This window comes from Paroedura picta, chromosome 6 (assembly GCF_049243985.1).
Source record: "Paroedura picta isolate Pp20150507F chromosome 6, Ppicta_v3.0, whole genome shotgun sequence".
Lineage (NCBI taxonomy): Eukaryota > Metazoa > Chordata > Lepidosauria > Squamata > Gekkonidae > Paroedura > Paroedura picta.
In genome coordinates, this window is record NC_135374.1 from 99,556,492 (window position 1) to 99,576,138 (window position 19,647).

At 39.8% G+C, this 19,647-nt stretch overlaps 1 protein-coding gene across 1 annotated transcript in view; it reads right to left on the bottom strand.

Annotated features, from left to right (window-relative positions):
• Nucleotides 1-19,647, bottom strand: part of IPO5 (importin 5) — a 43,965-nt gene that overhangs the window by 3,800 nt on the left and 20,518 nt on the right. Inside the window, exons 11-24 of the mRNA XM_077343855.1 lie at nt 18,895-19,019; nt 18,723-18,812; nt 18,465-18,638; nt 17,866-18,084; nt 16,325-16,408; nt 15,100-15,232; nt 13,730-13,851; nt 13,049-13,145; nt 11,840-12,012; nt 10,849-10,960; nt 10,214-10,269; nt 6,152-6,274; nt 5,216-5,435; nt 2,892-3,120 (exon numbers count right to left, since the gene is read on the bottom strand). Of these exons, the coding sequence (XP_077199970.1) occupies nt 2,892-3,120; nt 5,216-5,435; nt 6,152-6,274; nt 10,214-10,269; nt 10,849-10,960; nt 11,840-12,012; nt 13,049-13,145; nt 13,730-13,851; nt 15,100-15,232; nt 16,325-16,408; nt 17,866-18,084; nt 18,465-18,638; nt 18,723-18,812; nt 18,895-19,019 (1,957 nt within the window). The remainder of the gene's footprint in view (nt 1-2,891; nt 3,121-5,215; nt 5,436-6,151; nt 6,275-10,213; nt 10,270-10,848; nt 10,961-11,839; nt 12,013-13,048; nt 13,146-13,729; nt 13,852-15,099; nt 15,233-16,324; nt 16,409-17,865; nt 18,085-18,464; nt 18,639-18,722; nt 18,813-18,894; nt 19,020-19,647) is intronic.

The window sequence follows — 19,647 nt, forward strand, 5'->3', positions numbered from 1 at the left end:
AATTCAACATTTAACATGTCATGTCATTTAAGGACTGCCTAATAGATGAGCTTCCTGATAGTTCCAGTTTAAATACCATTGCTAATAAAATTTGAAATTGCCTGATTTAGAATAATAATTAAGCTTGTAAACTAAAAGGGCAGCAAACAGACAGCACTGAAAGGTACTGACTGGCACATCAGCACAAAACAATGTGTGATATAAGAATGTTTCCTTTTTATTAAATATTTGGGGGACCATTTGTACCTCCAGTACCTGTTTATGAATTATTAACTCTTCCTCATTCATTACAATATGAAAGCCAAAGCAGACAAAATGCACAATCTGTGTTGAGACCCTGCTTAATTTTTTTGTGTTTAATCCTACACTCCTTGTGCTCTTTGCTGATGTAAATGGCCCCTTGCTTTGGCCCGCAGAAGAAACCATTCAAGTACCTCTACACCAGTATTTTTTATCAGGCGTTCCAAATAACAACTTCAGTGGACCTCATGGAAATTTGGAGAAAAATTAAAATATATACACTACTTGCTGTTGTATAAGACCTAAGCTAGCAGGAGAAGACCCTTGATACTTGTGGCCAGGAAATTCCTCCCCCCCCCCCATCACCAGTGATTACCCTTATAGCTCAAGGGGAAGATTTGTGTGGGGGATTCTGACATGACTTTTGAACCCAGTGTTCTCCTCTGCTATTGTGAGTAGAGGGGGAGATCCTATATCTGCCACCCAGTACCAAGTCTGGTGCAGCTTCAGAGCGAATGGCTTCCTCCTCTACTGCTGGGTCCACTGCAGCTCCAAAGTTACTAGAGGTTAAGGGTGTTCTCTGCACTTCTGCAGCGAATGCTTTTTTTTTTTTTAATGGATGATGATGGGGAATTTAAACTCCTCTGTGAATTTTAAAAAATTCTCATTTTTTTCCTGCAAACGTAGGGTAATCCCCCAAGTTCACAGAAAAATCTCTTTAGCCCCAGTATTTCCCTAATCTATGAATTTAGATATATGCAGATGGAGACCACATATGGCTAACAGTTTACAGATGTTACTGCTTTAGCAGCACAAAATGCATCATTTATTACTAACTTAACATATAAAATGGCAATATTGAAAATGTTTATAGAATTTAAGTTACAAATGCCTTAGTTTTCTACGAACAAAAAAAAAGGAAATATACCCAATGCTTGAGGAAAACCACAAGCTGATACACCCTATGCTACTTTAACATGTATGCTTTATTTTTTGCAATCTGAAATTAGAGGAAAAGGAGTTAGACAACATTAAATAACAAACTATACAACAAAGTTTGAGTCCATTGGAACCTTTAAAACCAACAAAATTTTATTCAAGGTGTAAGTTTTCATGTGCACATGAAAGCTTAGATCTTGAATAAAAAATTGTTGGTTGGAAAGGTCCCACTGGACTCAAATTTGTTCTACTGCTTCAGACCTACATGGCTACCCACCTGAATTATATAATTTAGTCAGGAAAAAAGTTACACAAATGATCAGTGAAAATCTATGCACAGCTAAATGTAGGTCTAGCTAGAAGCTGTGTTCTTCCTTCAATAGCGACTAGCTGGAAGAGCTCATCTCTCAATGAAATGTGCAGACTTTTCCTTTGAGGCTTTGCTGCAATTTCTACCCCCACTTCCTCCTGATTTTTTTTGCCTTCTAGCATGGTAGGACAATAAACTGCTTGATACCCAATCTGTGGGTATATTTGTCATAGCAGTTTGAAGGAGAGGAAAAAAGGTCAACTGCAATAGACGAGTCATGTCTAAAGATCTACAGAAGAATGAAAGCCCTGCATGCTGCCCTTATGAAGCTCAGATATCCTTTTCGGCTCAGAAATACATCTATTTAAAAGCTGTATACTCATACAGCATGCCCATCTGACATTTCAACCATTCCAAAATCATTTCACTCATTCTAAAATACAAAGTATTTCATAGGAATTATTTTTCTGTTCTCCCTAAAATTTCCAATTTTTTCATCAGAAAAGATAGAAAAAAGGCCTTGGGAAAAGTGAAACAACATAATAGGAAAAGGTTGAATACCTTCTCCTCAAGTACCACTGTAATTACTATGAACTATTCTTTTAAAGTGTAAAATTCAGTCATGGTTCTCTCAAGATTTTATCTGAACCTATTAGTATCTTTATTAGTTTCCTGTAACACAGAGTGAAAAAATGGGATGCTGGTAAAATACAGAATACATAGAATATCCATATATCCTGCATTAGACATGGTCTTAAATACACAACAGATTAACATAGAATAGCACTTAGATTTCTATGTTCAACTGATCTATGTGGATTTCTTATGCTGACAATAAATAAAATCTGTTGGTCATTCCCGGCCCCCGGGAAGCGCAGTTGGCCTCGACCAGGGCCAGGGCCTTCTTGGTCCTGGCCTCTACCTGGTGGAATGAGCTTCCGGAAGAGCTACGGGCCCTGCAGGAGCTTTTGCCGTTCTGCAGGGCCTGCAAGATGGAGCTCTTCCACCAGGCCTATGGTTGAGGCCGACATGTGGAAGAAGATCTGGACACCACCCCCCGCCACTCCTGCCATCCCAGGAGTGGATTAAAAGCCCCTCCGTCCACCCTGAGGTTTTTGCTGCCGACCGGAAGATTTTAAGGGGATGGCTGAGTTGTGTTTATAATGTTATGGGGTTTTATGTATTGGGGTTTTTATAATTGTTAGCCACCACGAGCCCTTGTGGGAGTGACAGGATAGAAAGGCAATGATAAATAAATAAATAAATAAACAAACAAACAAACAAATAAATAAAAAGAACTCTAAAAATGTCCCACAATACACTAAAAACTGGATAGATAATACAGGCAAATCAGGCAAAGAATCTAGTAACAACTTGATGCAACAACAGCATTTTTTCTTACCTCTCTATTAAGTCACACAAATAATTGAATGTATGGACAGCTTCTTCCTTGTCTTCATGCAATGGAAGCCATGATAACCAATGTGGTAGTACTTCCTCAACATTTATACAGTCAGGCTTGAATTTCATGATCTTCCCAACTGCTGAAATGCAGTTCTCCGTGGCATTGACATTCTCTTTGGTTTTGGCATCTGTTGACTGAATAACTCTCACCAGCAATGGAAGCGCCTCTAAAAATGAAATAGTTGAAAAAATTCATAAGCAAACACTGAAATGTCTGAAGAACTGATTTTAAAGCATCCTGTAAAAAAAGTTATACATAAACTATAAAAGATTAGGTCTGTAAAACAGTGTACAATTGTCAAATTACTAGGATATTAATAAGTTTAATTTAAAATGTATTCAGGAGTCAATTTACATATCTAAAATGGAGTACAGTATCTCTACAGACCCACACCAATGTATACCATCACATTAACTTTTGGAAAACGTAAATACTGCAAAAATCGCAGCAAGCATCTTTACTGGCAAAGTAAGTCTGAAATGACACTGCTGGGAAAGCGAATGGCTTGGATCCAGATTTTCCACTAGTGAATTATTTCTCCGCCTGCTCTTCCTACTGTAGCACTCTGATCTCCAAATCCTCCTGTTCCTGGAGGATAAGAGACCCTGAGGAACAACAGGAGATGGGTCATTAGAGAAAAGGGGAACTGCTGGAAATTGCTTGTGCAGTCCAACCAAATGTCAGTAAGTTAAACACAACTTTATATCTAATGATGTAGTACTCATGGTGGAATCTCTGCGGTAGAAAAGCACTTAGTTCCAAGTAGCAAAGTGCTTTTCGGCTCTAGTAAATTGGATCATAGGTTTGGGATCGCCTAGGGAGATATCTCCAAATGACAGATGAGAGTTCAGTAAAAACCTTCACTGTATCTAGAGATCAAAATGCCCAGGAATTCTGAAGTCACTGAAGGAGGGGAGATGGTTTTTCATATATATATATTTCAACATATAAAGTGTGGAAGATGACCCTCTCATTAAAAACCTTCAAGAAGACCTTCTCATTAAAAACCTTCAAGAATGGAGGAGGGTCTACTCTAAGAGCTGCCAATTCACTCACCCGCCTAGTGGAGGTGATTGCTACCAGGAATCCTACCTTTCTAGAAAGAATGGCCAGGGCGCAAGAGGTCAAAAACTCAAAAGGGGATCCTATAAGATGAACTAGGACTACAGAAAGAGATGACTGTGGGTCTATGCAAAGAAAACATCAAGCAAAGAAAACATTGGAATATCCTATTGGAGAAAAAGGAAGTAACCTCTACAAAACTGTGGAAGACCAAAATTGCTGCTAGATGTACCTCCACTGAAGACACAGCTAAATCCTTGTTCCAGAGAATATTAAGGGGAGGCTCTTTCTTTGACAAAAGGATACTGATTGTTGATGTCTTTGGTTGTGACAGAAGGGGTGGCTAACCCCTGCTGTTGTGAAGTGATGCACTGGTGTGGGTCTGTTGAAGGAAGAACCCCAAGACATTTGGCAGTTTTCCTGTTCTTTTTAATCATAGAAAAGAACTCATCTGTGGTCTGGGAGAAAAGGCTCCAACATTCAAAAGGGAGGTCCTCAACCTTGCAGCACATCTCCAGAAGGAAGGGCAGTCATGCACACTCTTACAGATACATCAGCAGCATTTCTGCCTGCATTTATTTCTTGTTTAGAAAGTCCTTAGACTTCAGACTGGATCAACCTGGCCACTGATCAGGGCTTCTCAGGGTATTAAGGTCATGTGGCCGCTTCTGCCAAAGGAAGAGCTGTGGTCGATTCCTCCATGCCCCTGTGTCTGATAGTCTTTGCATTCGTGGTATTGAGGTAATTGAGGACCTTCTTCACTGTCTGTCCTCTGTACAACAACCCGAGAACTAAATTCATTAAGAAACTTCTGCCCACTGCTAGGGGCATAGTAGAATCTAAGCACTAAATCCACTTGCTATCAGATACCGTCCTGCATATCTCCAACAGAATTGCCCTATTTGCTCTTGCCGCTAAGATTAGGTCTAACTATGTAAACAAATTGTGTTGTTGCAATGCTAATCTTGATGCTGTATTTTAGCCAATTTTAGTTTTGTTTATCCTGTTTTTGTGTATTCTGTGACTGTATTGTGATGGCCTATACGTACACATTCAATATTCAGCATGAGTCACAAGCATAAAAGTCAAAATACAATACTTAAAAATTAGCATCAATAAAAAGACTAGTTTCTTAAAAGATCCTCCTGCTATATCCAGTTAGAAAGATCATAACTGGAAGATATTCTCAGTACACACACCTGTGCAGAAAGGCCGGTAATTGTCCCCACCAAATTGCGCCATAACGCCAACTCCATATGCAGCAGCTTGACGAACCTCTGGGCTGTTGTCACATATTGACTGTAGCATTGGTCTCAGGAAGTACTCGGCATATTTGAATGATGAAGGGCTACAGTGTTCTATGACATCATCAAACATACATAAGCCCCACTGCCTATCTGGCCACGGCCTATGTGGACACTGTAAAGAAAATCAGAGACAAAATGTATAGCCTATTTAAAGCAAGCCATCTCCTTCCCAACAAACCACATCCAGAGGAAGCAGTACACTCACTGAAGTGCCATTGCCTGGATCCTAATGTTCTTCAGAAACCTATACTGTCATGTCTACTTTGGTAAAGCTATTTAAGATTTATATAGCTTTAGTGTGTTCAAAATGCTTCAATAAATATTGTGAAGCCCCATATTAAAAGCCCCACCCACCCTTCTATTATGTATGATGAATGTGATAATCACTGGTCACCTGAAGATCTGATACCAAGTCTGATCCCGCATTGAGCAGAGGGTTGGACTAGAGGGCCTGTACTGCCCCTCCCAACTCTATGATTCTGAGCCTTTGGGGAGGGCGGTATATAAATACAATAAACAAACAAACAAATAAATAAATAGATTCTGTGAAATCAGCATGAATGCACCAGCATTTACAGAGAAAAGACCATTTACCTCTTTACCTTTGGGCTATTTTTAATATCTTGTGAACCCTGTTCCTCTAAACCTACCTGCAGTAAAATTATAACAAGAAAATGGTATCTGCATGATAAATAGCAGTTGTTCTTATGAATTTTGTGCTAAAAATTATTATATATAGGGATTCACATTTCCAGGGTTGACAATAATAAGAAAGTGCCCTGTATGTTTCCAATTGAATTTAACTTAAAAGCAGTCCAGGATACTTACAATTAAGTTGACAATTTGTGGTAGCAGCTGTTCAAACCACGGTAACACCTTTGCCTTGTAGCTACTGAATATTGAGTGCAAAATATCTGACACTTTAGTCAGAATATAGACATCACTATCATGCTGGTAAAGAGGAAAGAGCAACAGGATCAGTAAATTCAATAAAAAGATCTGTGAAGTGATGGATCTTATGCGTACGTATTAAAGCAGTCTATGCCTTTTTATAACAATAATAAGCTATTTTACAACTCTTCATTATAGTACATGGGAAAAAGAGAGAGTATTTTAGATTAGAGGCTATTTACAGATGCTTATATCACAGGGTTAGTTCTTCCTACTCCATCCACAGCATATCCCATCGCAACATCTGTCCTACAGTCATTAATCTCTGTCCAGCTCACATATACCCTCTTGGAACCATTTGCCTGCCTTTCTCCCCTTATTGAAGCTCACTCTGAGCTATCTCTTCTCACCCCACTTCCAAGAGCTCTCAACATTCTTATTGATGTGCAGATGTGATTAAACATCTGCATCAAGCTAAATAGTGAAATAATTACCATCTACCATTTTAAAGCCTTCTTCAGTCCCATTATGATGGGGAAATGGCTGGAGGGAGAAAACAACAGGCTTTAACTTTAACGTATTCTTAGATTGGCCCAGAGTTACTGTCGATACAGCAGTTCTACTGAATATTTTATAAAGTGACAGCTTTGACAAATATCCTGTATTTGCTTTGGTGTGGTTTATCTGTCTCATCAGCACGGGAGATTAGTACTCCAGTCTGTAGACCAATCAAATGAGGAGAGAACAGCCACTGTGAGCTCACATAAAGCACGGTCAAAATGTGATGGACAGTCTAAATCCAAAATGCATAGCTGAAGCAATCTAGCTGCAGTGTAAGCAATAGCTTTTTTCCTAGTGTGCTGTGACTACAGCTGTCTATGCAGTCTCGAGACAAACCATCCTGCAAACAGAATGTACCTGTTTAAAAATAGCTATGTGGTACAGAGCAACCAAGCACTATTGTTGCTTCTGACAGATTGCAAAGATTTTCAAATTATACCATCAACTCATTCACCTGCAGTGCAGATTGGCTGTCTAATATGTAGCCAAGCTACAATGCTACAGACTGTCCAAGTGATTTGTGCTGACTGCAGCACAAAACAAAATGAGGAGGTATCGTTTAATATCAATTTCTCTAAGATCTTCACCAATATCTTTGCACCACCAAATCCTCTAACTGCACTTGCAACTAGTGTTGTGCGCTTTGGTGACCAAAGTGGCCATTCCATCCCAAAGCAGCTAGTGCTGTGTGTGTGTGTGGGGGGGGGGGCGCACCAGCACGCCACCGGAGTCCCCCCTGCGGTGCGGCGCTCGCTGCTTTGGGATGGAACAGCCGCTTTGGCGGCCGAAGCACACAACCCTACTTGCAACCTTGAGGGTATTTAAAAATGCGACTGGATCACTGTCTAGCCTAAAATGACACCATGAAAATGCCAACTGTGCTAAGGTTTTGAAAGTATCGCTAAAACTATTTTGGGGGGTATCCCCAAATACTCAAAACTATCAATAAAGGTAAATAACACGTGTTCTGGTTATTATGGTTCACCTGCAACTAATCGCTCTCAAATCTGTCATCGCCGATGCTGCAAAACAGATTGTACTCCTTATAGGCCAGAATGAGACAGACCTTATACCAAAACCTGATTTCAACTGCCTCTATTAACTCCTTTTTACAGCTACCCCAGCTGGGTTATTCTAAAGCAATACACATCAAGTTAAAATTATACATTATACTTGGTTCCCCCATACAAGTAGGCTATTAAAAAAGAGACCATCTTACATTTTCATACACATTACAGTTATGTTCAATATTTTTTTTGTGTTACATTTTTTTGAGGGGTGGAAGTCTTATTTGCAGGTTCGTCTTCCTTTTGAGTAAACATGGTAATTCTCAAACACATGGATTTTTCTTCAACCATATTAAGGCAAAATAAGTATGAAGGAAGGAACCAGTTACACAGTTGCTAGACAGCTCTTTCAATATGATTCTCAAAAGGGAGAGCAAAAAATAATTATGACAATGTAGTTCGAAATCCAAGAAATACTATTCTCAGGGTAAGCAAACTTTGCAAACTCCACGGCCCATTGAATTTCTTTCCTAGCTTGATGTCTTTCCCAATGAATGAGATGGAGTGGCACCCGAGAAGGATAGCTGACAGGCAACAACCAAGCTGGCAACTCCTCAGGTGCCGCTCCAGAATATGAGCCTGACCAAAGCAGAGAACTCTCACAAGGACAGGACAAGTTTCATATAAGAACACTCAAAGTAGAATTAGAAAAATCATCCCCACTAGGATTTTCTTGAGAATCTGCTCTGTTCTTTTGCTAGATGAGTGGAGCTGGCTAGCTCATGAGGATCAGGACTAGGAGAGCCCCCAAATAAGGTGCTAATACTTTGGGACAAGGTGCCTTTCACTACATTTTCTGGGTAACAACTTCTATTGTAGGTGGCAGTATTTCATGAACTATAATGTGAGAACTGCCAACAAGTTGAAACTATAATAGTAGGTTCTAATCAAGTGAAATACAAACAAGACACCAGTTCTTCTGGTGAGCCAACTTGGTGTAGTGGTTAGGAGCGCAGACTTCTAATCTGGCGAGCCGGGTTTGATTCTGCGCTCCCCCACATGCAGCCGGCTGGGTGACCTTGGGCTCGCCACGACACTGATAAAGCTGTTCTGACCGAGCAGTGATATCAGGGCTCTCTTAGCCTCACCTCCCCCACAGGGTGTCTGTTGTGGGGAGAGGAAAGGGAAGGAGATTGTAAGCCGCTTTGAGTGTCCTTCAGGTAGAGAAAAGCAGCATATAAGAACCAACTCTTCTTCTCCTACCACCTTTTCTTAGGCTATTGAAATCAGAGAACTTACTAAATGAAATCCCAGGAACTCCTGCTGCTGATCTCATAACTAGATAATGATCAGTTATGGCACAGAAAGCAACTTTGTTTTTCCAAATATCTAGCATTTTAGCTGCAATGTAACAGCACTCAATATGCTACCTGGCCTCTGAAATCACACACACAGCATTAATGCCATGAAGTATTAGCCTATTAGGGTCTCATTCTTTGTGGTCTCAATGAAATGTTGTCACATGTCTACTGGACACACTTCTTCAGCATGAATCCCTGACAAGCACTACTTTATAGGGTTTTCAGCGTTAACTTCGGAACATCACTTGCTTTGACATGAAATATGACCAATATGCTTTGTTCTCAGGCATGTCAGTGGACTGATGCCAATTAGTTAACATGCGCTCATCATGATTATTTATTATGCACCTGGTAGGTATTATTCTGTTTTTTTTCAAAACAGATTACTTGACAGATGATAGCTTTTATCTTCAGAAGTAATATCAAATTTATATGAATTTGGTTACAACTCAGTGCTTGCACAGGGGATACCTTTACCTTTAGCTAAACACATTCTATCTGCCAAGCATAAACATATAGCACTATCTGCTAGTCTGCCCAATTTCCTGCATAAGTGCTTGCCTGTTTAGGAAGACAAATAAACATGAGACACTGGATAACTATGCCTGGATCTCCAGATGAGCAAAGAGAAGATGAGTTCATTTTTTATCCCCTGCTTTTCATTGCATGAATGAATCCCAAAGAGGCTTACAAATCCCTTTCCCTTCCTCTCTCCACAACAGACACCCTGTGAGGTAGGTGGGGCTGAGAGAGCTCTAGCAGAGCATCTCTAAGTGGACTGTGACTAGCCCCAGGTCACCTGGTTGGCTGCATGAGGAGGAGTGGGGAATCAAATCCGGTTCTAAAGATCAGCCTGCCACTCTTAACAATTACAGCATGCTGGCTCTTTAGTCTTAATCAAAAGCTGCTTCCTGAAATACATGATGTAGGAGCCCCTCTACAGAAGGAAGCATGGCAAATGACCAATTCTACAGCTCTTACAGTTCAATTTAGCAGCATCTCATACAATATGAAAAAGTTTTCAACAATATTCTAAGCTGCAATAACACAAGTCTTAATAACAGACTTACTTCATCTTGCAGGGACTCTTCAACTTGCTCATCATAATCTTCATCTTGCCTTTTCACTGTTTAAAAATAAGTTGTTATTCTAGTATTAGTATAACAGTTTGCACAAGAGTTCAGATCTGCTGCAAGAAGATCTGCAGAAAAGAACCTTAAGAGACTTCAGACAGACAGACATATCTTTATTATGGTCATAGACCAGCAAAGACAAAATTAGCAGCTTTGCAGTTACAAAAAATAAAATAGCCAAAAATATGGATAAGAGACTTGTTTTGTAAACTATAGGGTGTGGGGCTAGGGAAAAGAATGCTTTGTGTTAGTGCAGAAATGAATGAAATCTTAATCTGAAAGACAGTGTTCAGATAAGAAAAAGCTGCACTTAGCTTCTCCTGCAAAAAATATTGCTGCAGTTTTCAAAAGGGCTTTGTGCAATACATTTCCTAGAAGCAATCTGGGGGCTTCATCACAGAGTACCCTGTGATTTGTCCAACATTAAAGATATTTTAATATCATATATACACACGATTGCCTGTCAATGGGCCTTAAAATTTTAGCTCAGGTAATCCTAATTACTTAAGTGGTTATGCTCAAGAACCTGATAGTAAATAATCTTAATTTAAATAGTGAGTGAACGAGTTTACCTTGTCTTAGCTCCTGATTTTTAAAGTGCTCTTCTAGTTTTCCTTTCAATATTCCTCCAAGTTCTTCAAAGTGTTCATTGTTAAGGCATCCATCTCCCATCACTTCAATACACTAAGGAAATAAAATGTATAGTCAACCTGAAGTTTAATGTTCAAACTACTTCAACACCAGCAAGTCCCAGAACACCAATTCTGTTGAAACTAGTTTTGTGAACTCTATGTCAAACTATTTGTAAAGGAACACAGTACTGAAAATGTACTACTTTACACTTTGGAAGTTGAGCACTGCAAAGGAAAACAGTTGAGCTTGCAGTATCGGAGCTTTTGTTTTGCCAGAAACTGTGCAATCTTCTTGGTAGTAGAATGAAGTGTGCTTTCATTAGCAGAAAAGCATAATACATGTTAATGCCACTGAGTTACATGAAGTACAAATAAAACATTTCTCTAAAAGGAATGCCTTATGCCAATAATCCAGACCCTAATCTGAATTTTTAACAGTGATGATTTCCTAAGAGGTTTATTACTATCAAGCTCTAACTGTTTTACTGCGCTGTCAATCAATCTTCATGGTAAATCTGAGCATATTAAAAAAAAAAGGATTGTATTTTGAGAACATCTTGTTCTGTAAGAATGCATCCAATTCTGGAATAAGGCAATAATAAATTAAACATTTAACTAATCCATCTGCTTTGCAAAAGAATGTGCAGACCTGTATGGATCCTGAAATTCCATCTGAAACCTGATAAACTGTGGAATTACAGACACTGCAGAGTGAGTATGAATGGCAAACCCAGCCCGTTTACTATATTTATTCTCTGCTCCCAATGATATCATTGCCCTGCCCTTACAAAAGACAGTCAGGTAATATCATGCCAAGTTAAAGCTTACATATTAAGCGAGCACAAGCAAAAAATGAGACATATTATTGATTCCAACACACTCCTCCTTTTGTAAAGATCTTGCAAGTTCCACAGTAATATAAGAGTATTACCTTGGCAAAAGAATGCATTATCTCTGAGAGGACATCAGAGTCCGGTTCTGTACCGATGGCCTTGATGAGGGCATCACACATAAAATGCCACATCTGAGTGAGGTATTCTGGGCCACGAACTCTAGCACACTCCAAGAGCAAAGGCATCGATTCTGCAGCAGCTACACGCACACGTTAAATTTATTAAGGAAAACAAGTGTTTCTAAAGTCCTAAGAGAAGAAATTATATAAGCTTTCCTTCTGAAACTATGTCCACAGTCTCACTGTGTTCTACTTTAGAAACCTAGCACTAGATTTAAAGTTCACAACTAAGCATGAGAAGCCTGTGTTTGTTACAGTTTGGGGTGTATCCACATATCACTGGATATTGTGGTACTATTCACTAGCAGAGAAGAACAAACAAAGGTGCTGTGAGGAAAAATATTTCATTATATCCCACCCAAAGATCCCTACACGTTTTGAACTCTGCTTCTTCAGGGGATCAAAAATAAGACATAAAACCAAAAAACCTCAACCATTTCATCTCTGATTGGGTCAGAACATTCCATATCTCAAATTGTACTGACTTGTCTGTCTTCAGTTTTTAGGTCTCCATAATTATTTTCAAATCATCATTTTTAAAAAAATATATATATTATTTTGGATCCGCTAATGAAGCACCATGTTGAGTGCATTCAGATCATTCCAAGGGGTACAACTCCTAGCTCGCCTCCTTGTGATGTACCTGGATAATGCTAAAGAGTTAGAACCTCTGGCTGCCAGACAATTGTAGGATATCCTGGCTATGCTATACAGATGGGAAACAATCAACCAATCAAATAGTCATTTGAACAGCCCTTCAAGATCCTGACCAAGTCACTATATCAGTTGTGCCTTTATTTTTATATTTATATGCTGCCCTTCCCTGTAGTCTCTGGGTGGCTCACAACCCATGGATTAAACATTGCCCTTGCCTCAATACTGAGGTCCTGCTGTGCTTCCAAGGATTTGCAGAGCTTTGCTTTCACTGTGCCCATCCCGTGAATGTGGTCCTCTGCTGCTGGGGTGAATCCCACTGTTGGCAGGAGCTTTTTGACTCATGGATGTGTGAGCAGAAGTGCTCTCACAGTGGAAAAGATGAGGAGTCAACAGAAGCAAGGCTTAGGATTGAAGTCAGACATTGTGCAGATTGTAACAAGACACCATGGAAAGTAAGTTAATAAAGGATATCATCGTGGAAGTAGAATTTCAGCAGAGGAACCATCAATTTCACAACCTGCTCTGTGTACTCTACAAATCCTTCCTTCAGTTCTTTGGCGTAGCAAACCTAGAATGCAAAATCATTTCAAAGAAATTTGGTTGTTACAATTGTTAAATGAGCATACGTGACAGCAGGAACTGGCAAACTATACTTATGAACCACAAAATACTACAAACACTCTCTCACGTTGCTTACAAGAAACTAGGCTATCAAAAGCACTCTTTCCTTATAGGTTCAAAAATTACCAAATACCTTTGAACTTATTCCCCCCCCCCCTTGTTTTTAAAAGATTTCGCTTGACATTCCTCAAAAATGAGGTCTGTTCTAATGACAACCTCTCCTCAAATGAGTTTGGCCCTCTATCCTGTCTCCCTCTCGGCGTAAAACAGGCTCCCAACTTTTTCTGGTATGACTGCTGAGTCAGCCAATTTTATTCTCTGTTGTTCCATTTCTGCCTTCTCAGCAATGCCTCAAAGTTTTAGCTTCCCTGTCCACAAAACAAACTGCAGTCTCTTCCAGCACAGCACTTTCATGGCCTGTGAGCTACATTCAACTTGCAAGTTGCTGTCTGCCTAACTTCAGTAGTTTCAGATGTGATTCATGTTTTCTTTCCAAAGCGTGCCATCAAAATAGAAGTTCCAAGAACTCACCAGCATCTGGCACGCAGTTGCTTTTTCTTCAAGGCCTGCAGTCTTAATACCAAAGCTCTGCTGGTCTCCTAGATTTACAAACTCCCAGCCATCATCATCACTCATGTTCTCCATATCTTGTGCTAGTGAGGAAAAAAATAAATTTAGAAATATTGTGCCATTCTTTCCATTCGCTTTTTAACATCTATATGCGCCCTCTACCCCAACTGGTCTGGGGCTATGAGCTGGGTTGTCACCAATATGCGGATGACACCCAACTCTACTGCCTAACGGACGGACGGATGGACTCCCCCCCAGATACATTTGCCAGCTGTCTGGAAGCAGTGGCTAGATGGCTCAGGCAGAGTCGCCTAAAACTCAACCCCTCCAAGACAGAGATCCTGTGGTTGGGTAGAAGAAGGCAGGATCAGGAAGCGTGCTTCCCATGCCTGGATGGCGTGCAACTAACACCTGCACCAGCTGACAGGAATTTGGGAGTGACCTTTGATGCCTCCCTGTCCATGGAGGCTCAGGTCACAAAAGTAGCCCGGATGGCATTTTTCCATCTTCACCAAGCATGGCTACTAGCGCCCTACCTGTCCTTGGACCACTTGGCCACAGCAATGCATGTAATAGTCATTTCCAGACTAGACTTTCGTAACTCGCTCCACGTGGGCTTGCCCTTGACTTTGACCTGGAAATTACAGCTGGTACAAAACGCGACAGCTAGGGTCCTCACTAGAAAACCATGGAGGGCCCATATTCAGCCAGTGCTCTGACATCTGCACTGGTTACCAGTATGCTTCCAAGTCAAGTTCAAGGTATTGGTATTGACCTTTAAAAATATATGTGGTCTGGGTCCCACTTACCTGTGGGGCCGCTTGGTTGCTCATGCCCCCCCCCCCCCCGTAGGCTCTTCGCTCTGCAGGTATGAATTTACTGGTTGTCCTGGGCCCCTGGGACATTCACCTGGCCTTGACCTGGGCCAGAGCCTTTTCAGCCCTGGACCCAACCTGGTGGAATGAGCTCCTGGAAGAGCTAAGGGCCCTGCCAGAGCTGCCAGCTTTCCACAGGTTCTGTAAGATGGAGCTCTTCTGCGAGGCATACAGTTGAGGCCAGGATGGAGTCCTGGCATTCACTCTGAGGATACCCCACATGGTTCAATCAGATAAGGTGCCTCACTCCCAATGGGAGAAAACTTGGCCTCCGGCTGAACGGGGAAATGAGAAGGATTAATATGCGACTGCCTGCTGCCTATTTGTTATAAGGGCTGGTTTTATGGGTTTTATTGTATTTTAATGTTTTTATTGTTGTGAACCGCCATGAGACCGCTAGAAGAGCGGTGGTATACAAAATCAATCAATCAAGTTGATAATAATTTCAAAACTTACTGTCTAGAAGAGCCACTTCGGGCTTAATTGATGCTGTTTTCATTAAGGGGCCCATAACAACAGGAAGGTATTGCTGGAATTCTTTCCCAAGTATTTTGCACATTCTAGCCCATGCAGAAATCATGTAGGATATCTGTAAATCAAGAGTTTTTGTTCACTTCCTTTACTTTCAAAAATACTGTCTGCAAAATTATGGTACTCCTGAACACAAGCACTGAAGTTAAATCTACTTTTACCATTAAGACTTACTCAGGTTTTACACCCTCTTAGTAGGAACCAACTTCCACCAGAAACAGTTTAACAAAATTACTTTCCATTTATACATAAGCTTGAACATGCAGTTGATGCAGTCTATTTAACACACTAGGGGGAGGGTCAGACAACAGCTTGCCTATGTTTATCCTAGTGATTTCATTGTACGGATGAAACCAAAATCAGTACCTCCTAATTTACAGCTCACTCCATGCGATGATCCTACATAGGCTCTCAGTCAGAGTTTAACAAGTTACAAAAGGCAACGTTTCAAATCCCGTTCTTTGAATGGGTTTTGAGTACTGTGCTTAATGGACAGAGGTACCCGTGGAGTAGAGCTGCATACACACTGGCTGGACAAAGCACATACGTATTTTGGCATCTTCCAAGAAGACTGTCGGTATAATTACATTATTTGACTGCATATTAATATGGCTTAACTGGATATTAATATGGTTTAACTTCAGATAGCAACAGGAAAAATGAAAACTTCATCCAATAAGACTTGTAAGTTAGTCATCCAACAATGACTGTGTATGGAACTAGAAAAAGATCTTGGGCTCACCATCCCGCCGTCATTTGCCATATTAGTTTGATATCTGAACTAATAACAGAACTATCTGCGATTGGGATGTGAGTGTCCTGCATAGTGCAGGGGGCTGGACTAGATGACCCATGAGGTCCCTTCCAACTCTATGATTCTATCCTCCCATCTCCCATTATAGTTATTTGCCATAGCCATCTGGAATTATAATGATTATGTACAATACACATACAGAATCTTGGATTTTAATTCATCATTTCCCCACAGAAACCATTCTTCTGCAGATTCTATTCAATGCCTGCAACCTCACAAATATTCTGGTCAAGATACAGGCTTGCAAATAACCATCACATTGACTGGTTGCTAGGTTATAATGTATAACCTAAGGATGACAGTGGATGCTTTCATCACTGGAAGTTTCCAACATACCTGAGGATCATCATCTTCTAATTCATTGAAATCTGTTTGTGTTTTCAGCAACAGCTGCATCACATCTGATGCATCTTGCATGAACTAGAAAAAGAACACAACCAATCAGGTTATAGTAGATAACAATTCCCTGCTTTTCATGTTTATATTGACATCTTTGTGGTCAAGCCATAATTGACTTATGGAGACCCCATAGGTTTTCATGGCAGCAGAAGTTCAGAGGTGGTTTACCACTGCTTGCCTCAACGTCACAACCCTGGTATTGTTTGGAGGTCTCCCATACAAAGGTGAGGGTCAACTCTGCTTATCTTCTGAGACCTGACATGATCAGGCTAGCCTGTGCTATCCAGGTCACGGTGTGTTGATTATATATACCTGTGCCTTAATTAGTAAAACGTTCTACAACTAAAACAAAAAGAAAAATGAATGGTCTTCATTAACAACCATAATAACTATTCCCTACAGTGAAGAACATTTAAGTTCCAACGACTGTAAAAGAATTTAAGTATAGGAAGTTCCTACTAACCTATATAGAGAAGGGTTGAATGTTGGCATAGCCATACCAAAAAAGAAACTAAATAAGGTAAGAGTTAATCCAAAAGAGAAATTGAAGAGGAATGTAGCAAATAAAGTTACACAACACACTAAGGGAATGTTGCCTCATGTCTCTCCTGTAAAATGATCTAAGCACCAAATAAATTAATCTGGTAATCCAAGAGTTTATCAAGTGAGAGAACTCTCAACTGGTGGGAACTGACTGAAAACAAGAGGGATGGCCCCTTGGCTTTCTTTAACAAACTGCCTGCTTTAGCGGGATTATCCACAGGAACTGCAGGCAGTCTATCTAAGACCAATCAAGCTAATTTCCTTTACCAATTTGTAAATAAGTATAGGTTGCTGGAAACATTCCTTCCTATAGTGTTGGAAACATTCCTTCCTGATCAAATATGGTAATCTGGCACCAAGTATGAAGACAAAATCTAACTAGTTAGCTTTCAACATTTTATAGCTTCTCAGGTGCAATCTTGTTTATTTTCACATGAACTCTCTGTTTTATAATTTATGATGATGCTTTAAACAACCTGCAACTTGTGGAGAAAATCTGTATTAGCATTACTAGGACCATTTCCACATGTAGCAGAGCACAGTATCTGAAGACCTCAGGAGAAGAAACACTAAACCTAGCTAATAAAATGAGCTATTTTCAAGTTTAATCCCCCAAATCAGGGCTCATCATTTTGTCTACGCAGTTTTAACCTAGTGATTCAATATATATTTTCTAATCTACATCCAAATCATGATAAGCATTGAGTTATTGTTCTCACAATGTTCTATTGTTCATAATGCTATAGTTATTATTATGTTGTATACTGAGTTATTTGTACAGTTATCTCTGTTCGATGTAAACCGCTCTGAGCCTTTGGGGAGGGCGGTATATAAATGCAATAAATAATATAATAATAATAATAATAATGACAACCCTGGAAGAGGAACCTTTGGCAGTCAAGTCAAAGACATCCAACATACAAATCGAAACTTACCTTATCTTTACCTACGGCAAGGCCAATCAAGCTGATACATTCTATAGTTTTTCCTCTTAAGAGTCTAAGCTCCTTCTGCACAGCATTCTCTACAATGTGCTTAAGGGAAGGCATAAATAAATCATAGTATGGAACAAATTTCTCTTCTGCTGTATCAGCAACAGAGGCAATGGATGTAACCACTTGCTCCAAAACCAGTTTAGTGCCTTTTTCTATCAGCTGGAGGAGAAATAAACAAAAACAAGTTTTAAAAACCTTTTTGAGCATCAAGAATAAAGTGGTTCAGAACTACTGCTTGTAAATATATCATTTTGGATGCCTTAAAAAAACTGGAACTCATGGGGAAGAGTCTGTATTAGCATTACCAAGGCTATTTCAGCATGTAGTACAGAACAGCATCTGAAGAGCATAGGAAAAAACTGTATCCTATGACAGTTTTAAAGAAATAATGAAGTTATCTATGCTATGGCAAAGAAGAAATGTTTACTATCACCTTATTTTGATAATTTCTTCCTAAAGCCCTTTCTCACAGCACCATAGCCAAACCCCCTGAACACAAATATTTTAAACATTCACCAACCACCGACTTAAAACCTTACCTCCTGAATTTTTAATACCATAGTGGAATGCAGATGCTTCACTAAGTTATCTAGATAAGGAATCAGTAGTGATTTTGGACAATCTTCAGTGAAGTTGATCAGTGCAGCAGCTGCATGAGCTTGAACACGTTGGTTGCCTTGATCTTCCATTGTTTGCAGAAGAGCAGCAATTACCTGCAACACAGATAAAGCTACCATGAGAGGAAGGTTTTGAAACGACCCGAGCCCATATATATGGCATATGAATGTTCTGCTTGCCTTTTCGTGAAATTTTTTCTGGAAGCCTGGTGCAAAGTCTGTAGCCATCTGACCAATTGCATTACAAGCTGCATACCTCACTCTTGGATGCTGAAACATACACCTTCAATTAGTAAAGTCATTTTAAAAAATCAAGTACAGATTATGAGGATGTTAACTGTTTTAAACTTACAGGATCCTGGAGGAAAAGCAAAACTAAATTAACTATTTCATTCAAAATCCCCTCCATCTGTTGATGACAGCCTTCACCAATAGCTGACAGAGCCATTAAGCCAGCGTGCCTGTACTTCCAGTCAGCTGTATGGAAAGATATCAAAATGAAAACAATATTAGCCAGTAAACAACATACAAAAACTAGTCAATAATTTTAGCCAGAACATCAAACAGCATGCAAAGACATCTTTCTCACACTCTTTTTTTCTATACACCAAGGGAAGAGTTCTCAATTACTTTTAAACTGCTAACTAAAATAACAATTTTAGTTATAGCACCAAAAAAGCCTACATGTGTCACAAAACAAAGTGAACAAAAGCTCTCAAGTCTACTTATGCTGTTGCTGGAATCTAACGATTAACTCAATTTGGCTACATGTGATGGTTTACAATAAAAGGCCAACATTCTGAAAGCAAGTAAATAAATAAATACATTTTATTGCACTTTAACAGTCTATGTCATGGATACTGGAAATGACCAGTTCAAATATGCACCTATTTGCCCTTCTATCCTAAGGCTATGTTCAAGCTGCAAAGTAAACAGAACCGACAGCCAGAAAATTAACACGGGAACCTACTCAAGAGGAAGGAAGACTGACAACAATGTGCTGTCTACCACCCTCTGATTCACTAGAAAAATAACGAGCAAGCCTGCGGTTAAACATTTTGTCTCTTAAACCTATGAAACAAATATTTGCATTCCTTCAAAGAGG